Below are 7,593 nucleotides of genomic sequence, written 5' to 3'. Positions count from 1 at the left end.
CAACCTACTACAAGTGTGCAGTCGTCGCTTCGCTTTGGCAGTTGGGACCAGTCCAGGCATTGATAAGTATAATTGGGAAGGGCTTGCATATTGTAGTGTGAATTCAGCTTTAGATTTAGTGATAAAGACTTGTATAAACTGAACTGCTCTCGGTGTGTGTGTCTATTTTCTTTTGGAAGCTCAAACACTGTGACCAATCTAAAATCAACAAAATGAGAGGTATAAGTTTACCCACCAGTCGCCCGTCTTGGTTTAGGGTGGCTGTCAGAGCCACATCGGATGCATCCGTTTCTAGTTGAAACGGGATCAACTCATCTATGGACCGCATGGTAGCTTTAGCAATATGGTCTCTAATGTCCCTGAATGCTCTGGTAGGCACAGTGGGAAAACAGGCTTTTATATGTGGGCGGGCCCTGTCAGCGTAGTTGGGGACCCATTGGGCATAGTAAGCGAACAACCCCAAACACCTTTTTAGTGCTTTCAGCGTGTGTGGCACTGGGAGGTCTAGGAGAGGGCGCATACGGGCTGGGTCTGGGCTGATTTCCCCATTCTGCACTATGTAGCCCAGGATTGGCAACTTCCTGGCGCTAAAGACGCATTTGTCTATGTTGTATGTTAGGTTCCTTTCCTCGGCTGCCTAGAAGAAGCGATTTAAATTCGTGTCATGTTCCTCCTTAGTGTGGCCACAGATGGTCACGTGGTCTAAGTAGGGGAACACCGGTTTCAGTTAGAACTCATCTACTATTCGGTCCATTTCTCTCTGAAAGAGGGATACTCCATTGGTGACACTGAAGGGAAGTCGCAGAAATTGATACAGCCTTCTGTCTGCCTCAAATGTCGTGTCAATGCGATCGCTGTTTCTAATAGGCAGTTGGTGGTATGCTGCCTTCAGGTCTATGGTGGAGAACACCTTATACTGCGCAATGTTGTTGACCATGTCTGCTATCCGTGGCAGGGGGTAGGCATCTAGTTGTGTAAATTTGTTGATTGTCTGGCTGGAATCCATTACCATGCGCAGTTTTTCTCCTGACTTTACTACAAGCACCTGGGCTCTCTAGGGGTTAGTACTCTGCTCTATGATGCCATCCTGTAGTAGCCTGCAGACCTCTGTCCTAATGAAGGCTCTGTCCCTCAGGCTGTACCTCCTGCTCTTTGTGGCTATTGGTGCATCCTGGGGTCAGGTGTGTGAACAGCGGAGGGGGTTCTAAGTTCAAGACAGACAGGCTGCAGTGTTGTTTCTTCGTAAGGCGTAGTGGGGGGTGAGGCCCGTTGTGCACTATTGTAATGCTTTCTAACTGGCACTGAAAATCTAACCCCAATAGTACTGGGGCACAGAGGTGAGGGAGTACTAGTAATTTGAACCCTTCGTATTTTGTGCCCTGGATTTCTAGAGTAACCCTGCAAAACTGTTTTACCTCAGCCGCAAGGCTGCTGGCTGCTAACAGGATTTGGTGCTCACTCAGGCATGTGGGGAGGGCAAGGCGGTTGACTAACCCCAGGTCCATAAAACTTTCAGTGCTTCCACTATCTATTAAGCAATTTACCCTCACATCATTAATTTTGATGCACACAGTGGCATCAGATAAATTGTGTGGACTTGCCTGATTCATGTCTGGCGTGTCCTTTGTGTTCTTCCATCCGATAGTACTCGGCATCATATTCATCTCCTGAAGACTGTGTCCTCTGCTTTGTAGCATTTGTCCAAGATGGCCGGCTGCACATGGCATTCTTCTTATTCTGTTTGTCTGTGGAGAAAGAGCTTTCCCGCCTCTCATTAGCATGAGAATGGGCCTTGGCTGTGGCCTTGGGGCTTCTGCAGAGTTTTGCATAATGCCCACGTTTTCCACAGTCGGAACAGACATTTTCTCTGGCAGGGCAGAGGGCTCTGGGGTGCTTTCTTTGTCCACAGAAAAAGCACTTGGGACATTCAAGATGTGCTGCTGCTGCTGTGAATTCCTGTGAGGCAGTATACTTCTCTTTTCGGGGCTAGAGAGTCCAACAGTGTGACATTTGTCCCAGCCCCAGGGTCCTGTGTGTACTCCTCCAATTCTTTCCTGGTGCTTTCTAAAGTTTCTGCAATAGTCTCTGCCTCATCTAGCCCCACCATTCCTTTCTCCAGCAATCAATGTCTCCTCTCAGTAGACCACATGCTCGCAACAATTCTGTCCCTAATAAGGTCCTCCGCATACTCCTGAGCTGATGCTGTTTAAAGTTGCAGCCTCTCGCCAGGTCTTTCAGAGAGAGTATAAAGTATCTGGCAGACTCCCCTACTTGTCATGAGTCTGTACCGGAAGTGGAGTTCACTATGCCCCTTACTGTAATGCCTCTGTAAAATGTTCATTGCCTCTTGGTAGGACCTGGCATCCTGTATAAGGGAGTAAGGGTGGTCTCCCAGCTGGGCTAACAGCAAAATTAATAGCACTTTATCTGATGCCTCAGCACCCTCCATGTAATTCAGAAAGCATCTCTGCCAGTGGCCGAAGTGTGTGCCGGCTCCGAGATTTCTGGGGTCAAATTTCAGCCTGTCTGGTCACAGCACATGGCTAAACCGCAGTCTCTGGTCCCTTAGGTGTAGCAAGGGTGGACCCTGGGGTACTGGGAGCTGCTGGTAGAGCCTCTGTGGGGATTGTGTCTGCTGGAGGAGTAACCTGGGTACTTGGGGCTGTCAGCTGAGTCTCTGGCTTTAGGACATTTGCAGTGGGCTTAGGGGGGTATCCCAGTGGTAGCGTCAGGTTTCTGTGGTACTGGGGAAATTGCTGCTGGGGGAGTGACAGTAGCAGTGTCTGCTTTCCATGGCTCTGGAGTAGTTGGGAATTCTGTACATACATGGCGATCGGGAGCACAACTTGTAGAGATCCTTCCACCCGCACTTGTAGTAGCCCCTTTCTTTTTTTTTTAAGTTTTTTTTAACTTTATTTAAGATTTTATATCATGAATAACATATAGGATTACATTTAAAAAAAAATTAAGAATAAAATAATAAAATTACAATACAGTATCAGTAATCTAAATAAACTATACCCTCCCCAATAATTATTACACATTAATAATCCAACTCAGATTAGTCCAACCCCCCCTTTCCCCCTCCAAAATAAAGAGTGAAGAATTAATAAAGTTAATAATATATGTGAGAAAAAGAAAAACCCACTTACAAAAAAAAACAAAAACATAACCGATTAAAATACTAACAAAAAGAAGTAATTAATACTAAGATATCAGACTTAAAAAACATATTTAAATCAAACTTAAATGCATATATTTAACAAGGAGTTAAGATGAAACATATATTTAACTCAAACTTAATATAAAAAATTAGTAAAGTTAGTAACATTATCTATCAAAAATTCTTAAACAATAATCAATTCTTAAAAAAAAAATTGTAGCATGGAAAAAAAAGATGAAAAAAAAACTTTCTCTATAAAGATAAACCTTCACCAAATATTAACTAACTTCACATCTATCATCATATTAGTCACATAAACCACCATCTTAAAACAAAATTCAAACCTCATTAAGCATTGTACAATTCAATTTTAGTACTCTTCCACCATTTTTCCCTTTTACTCTTGAATAGTTATCCAATAAAAGCTCCAATACCACATTTAAATATCCCCAATCATTACGTTAAAATTCAGATATCCAAATAATATAAACACATCTACAACAAAATGTATATCTTCAACAAATGAAGCATAAACCACAAACAAAATTCAAGCCTCATTAAGAATTGTACAATTCAATTTATAACTTTCACCATTATTCCCTTCGTTCTATAACTAAAATAGCAAAATAATATACACCAGAATTACCACTCCTTTCACCTTAAAGTTAAAGAAAAAATATAAAAAACTTATCCATCCCATTCACATTTAAATTTCAAATATTCCTTATCTACTGAATAAACTTTACCAAAAAAAACCACATCAATTTTTAGTTTTTTAAACAATCAAATACTTTCTTATGCTTTTTTTTAATATATTAAACAAAAAAACCCCTTCACTCTTTAATCTAATAATACAAAAAAAAAGGAAAAAAAAAAAATGGGTAGGAGGTTAAAAATACCCCCTCCCGTCTAAACCGCGCAATGCGGTAACTCCCCAAAAAAAATGGGTGTGAGATAACTCACATGTAGCAGATGACTTTCAGGAAATAGTGCCTATCCAGTTCTCTCCCCCAACTCTCACTTCATCTTAAACTAACATCATTATTTAATATCCCTTTTTTAAAAAAAAACATTAGAAAAAAAAAAGACAACTCTTCTTTTAATCAGCTCCAACTGCCGAGTCACCATTACAACCATTCCTTCTTGGAGCACGGCTCTTTTCTTCCATCTCTTGTCTCCTTAGAGATCGCGGCGGACTATGTCTCTGTTGAAACTGAGTAATTGGCAGCTCTTGAGCAAATGCTATAGCTTCCTTTGGAGAATCAAAGAACTTTGGTTGGCAACCATCTTGGAAAACCTTCAAAACAGCTAGATATCTAAAGGTTGCTTTGTAACCTTTCTTCCACAACAACTCTTTAGCAGGATTGAATTCCCGTCGTTGGAACATAACTTCTTGACTCAAATCCGCATAGAAGAAAACTCGATTATTTTGAATCATCAAGGGTGATTTTCTCTGTTGTGCATTTCTAATAGCCACTCGTAAAATTATTTCTCTGTCGTAATAATTCAAGCAACAAACCAAAACAGGTCTTGGACTTTGACCTGAAATAGATCTTCTACGCAAGGCTCTGTGAGCAAGTTCCAGTATTATACCTTCTGGGAAATGTTCTTGACCCAGCACCTGCGGAATCCATTCAGTAAAAAATTTTCTTGGGTCTGGTCCCTCCATACCTTCCGGCAAACCAATAATCTTTATATTGTTCCGTCTGGATTGGTTTTCCAAATAATCAATCTTTTTCACCAAATTTTTTATTTTGAGTTTGTAAATCTTCGACCATTTTGGTCACATCAAAAACTTGATCCCGTATTTCATCTATATCTTCTTCACACGAATTAAATTTATCTCTCACTTCCAGCTTAAAAGTTCCAAACTCAGCCATCTGTTGAGAGTGTATTTTCACCAGAGTATTAAACCTAGTACCAAGTTCAGTCATAATCTTGGATAATCCCTGCATTGTATAAGATAATTTAGATTCAAGATTCACAAAAATCTTTTCAATTGGAAGAGATTTTGGCTCAACAGATTCCTGCTTCTTCTGCATAACCAAAGGATCTTCTGCTCCTTCCTTCATTCTGGTTGCCTTCCTTATAGTATGACTGCGTGTGGAAATCCCAGCCACAGCCTCTCCAGCAATGACTGGAGGACGCTGGCCGGGGTTTTCCCCAGTCCATAACGTATTAAGTTCTCCCAGTACATCAAATTGTATAGGTTCTTCTATTTCAAAAGATGCAGTTTGCAGCGCCACCTCTACAGTTGACAAATGCCTTTAAGTAACTCTTTGTTCTAAAGGCTGTTTGGCGCCCTCTTTAGAGGGCTCTACCGATATAACATAGAGCTCTACATCCGAACACTGTACCCCTCTCCTGGGATCCATTTCACGCTGAGTCCCGGTGTCTTTTTTGTAGGTAGGCTCCAAAACTTGAACTTTTGGAAAATGTAGTTTTTTGATGATCTGTTGTTGTTTTTTTTTTGCTCTTTTCCACCAATTGTACCATCATAAGTTAAATTAACAGCACTGAAATTATCTAAACTTTTAAAGAATTTTAACGGGCATTTCTAGATAAAACAATAAGACAGAGTCAAGAGAGGACTGGAAGGCACGTCTGATCCTTATGCCATCTTGCCACGCCCCCCATAGTGGCCCCTTTCTGATCCGACTGGGGTTTAGGGTTGGCGGCACCTGTACCAGCAAACCCACGGGCAGGCAGGGATCTTGGCTGTTTCTTACCTCTCCTATTGTACTTCCCCGCATACCACCACAATTCCAGTACAGCGGTCCTCGCCGTCTCTGTCCTCGGAAGCACCCACGTGCTAGTCGTCCCCGGATTCCATTCCTCAGGAAGAGTCTCCAGGTGATCGGGAATGCACGATGGAGTAGAAGCAGCTTCCATCCTAGTAGCTATCATATTAGTTTATTAAATTGTACTGACAATAACCACACCAGCAGTGCAAGTATAAGACAGCTTTAATAAACTAATATGTACACTAAGAGGTCTTGTCTCTGCAAGATGAACCTGGAAGGCTAGACTCTAGCTCTGGACTGCTTTATATACAAGGATGACCCCTGGTGACCTAGTGGTATAATTACATATCACCACAACAATGTTCGCAAAGTTGCAATGGGGATTTTATGATCAGTTTTGATAGAAACACAAATTGTAGAATACCCACGTCCATTTAAAATGCTTGCAACGGTACAGAACATTGACATTTTGCAGTCGTACTGCAACCGCACTTTGGACGTGCTTCCCGGCACAGATCAGGTGGAAAAGGCGTACCCACCAGCAGGACTGCATCTATTTACCCAACAGCGGGACATTCACCCAGGGTGGTCCACCCACCCAGCCCAGCGGGAGTGCACAGCCCCCCCAGGGCGGTCCACCCACCCAGCCCAGCGGGAGTGCACAGCCCCCCCCAGGGCGGTCCACCCACCCAGCCCAGCGGGAGTGCACAGCCCCCCCAGGGCGGTCCACCCACCCAGCCCAGCGGGAGTGCACAGCTCCCCAGCGGGGCGTTCCACCCCCCCCCCCCACCAGCGGGGCGTTCCACCCCGACCCGGCGGCGACGTAACCATTAGCCCCCATGGCTCTGCGCTTGTGGCCTCGCGTCTTCCTGGCTGCCCGAATCGCCGCGAACTGGAGAAATCACCAGCTTCAGACCAAGGTAAAGGCGAAGGAGGCCGCTAAATCCCGGCGTCACCCACCCCGTCCAGTCCAGTCCAGTCCCCGGCGCTTTTTGAAGTCGATCTCCGTGTCCAGGGCCTGGGAGAAATGAACAGGGAAATGAACCAAGCCGAGAGTTGAGGAGGAGCTCGGGCAGCATTCGTGGGTAGAAAGGGTCAGTGGACCTTTCGGGTCAGGACACTTGATCCAAAGTGAGTTATGCTCAAAAGAGGAAAAGAAACTGGCGGAGGGGCCCAGAGGGGAGGGGATAGAACAAGAGGAGGTCATGCAGAAGGGGGTAGGGGAGTAGTTAGAGGAGAGGAAGTCCAGGAGTTGATAGGGAGGGGAACTGGATGATGACCCGAAATTCAAAATATTAACGAAATTTTAAATCTTGAAACAACTCCGGCAAGGTCACTGCAAGTCCATTTAATTCACGACTATTTTAAATCCAAATAGTAACTGTGTATTAGATTAATAGTTATTCTATTACTGCTGGTTGAGTAAAGTTTGCAGAACTGCCAAGTTAATCATTTAACAGGCATCAAACCATGAGCACTGAATTTGTAATTAAAAATAAAATGTGTTCTGCGCGAGGTCGCCTATTTATGGAAAGGATCTTCGCAGGCTGGCAACTTCAGGTGTGGCCTCGTTATTGATGGCGTATGAACACAAACATTATCCGCCATGAGGATTGATTTTTTAAAAATCTCCTCACCTACACAAAGATACAATGAAAATCTTTGTTTTGCATGTCATCCAGGGAA

The 7,593-nt window shown here is 43.5% G+C and overlaps 1 protein-coding gene across 2 annotated transcripts in view; it reads left to right on the top strand.

Moving 5' to 3' along the window:
• The first annotated feature begins 6,636 nt into the window (after positions 1 to 6,636).
• The window catches only part of ldhd (lactate dehydrogenase D), an 86,285-nt gene continuing 85,328 nt past the window's right edge, over positions 6,637 to 7,593 (top strand). Inside the window, exon 1 of one of the 2 annotated variants that reach the window (XM_069901218.1) lies at positions 6,637 to 6,827. In XM_069901218.1, the coding sequence (XP_069757319.1) occupies positions 6,747 to 6,827 (81 nt within the window). In that variant the 5' untranslated portion in view covers positions 6,637 to 6,746. The remainder of the gene's footprint in view (positions 6,828 to 7,593) is intronic. The other variant, XM_069901217.1, reaches the window with a different exon arrangement.

This window comes from Narcine bancroftii, chromosome 10, assembly GCF_036971445.1.
Source record: "Narcine bancroftii isolate sNarBan1 chromosome 10, sNarBan1.hap1, whole genome shotgun sequence".
Classification (NCBI taxonomy): domain Eukaryota; kingdom Metazoa; phylum Chordata; class Chondrichthyes; order Torpediniformes; family Narcinidae; genus Narcine; species Narcine bancroftii.
The sequence above is the reverse complement of the archived record's forward strand: the minus strand, read 5'-3'. Positions and strand labels throughout refer to the sequence as shown.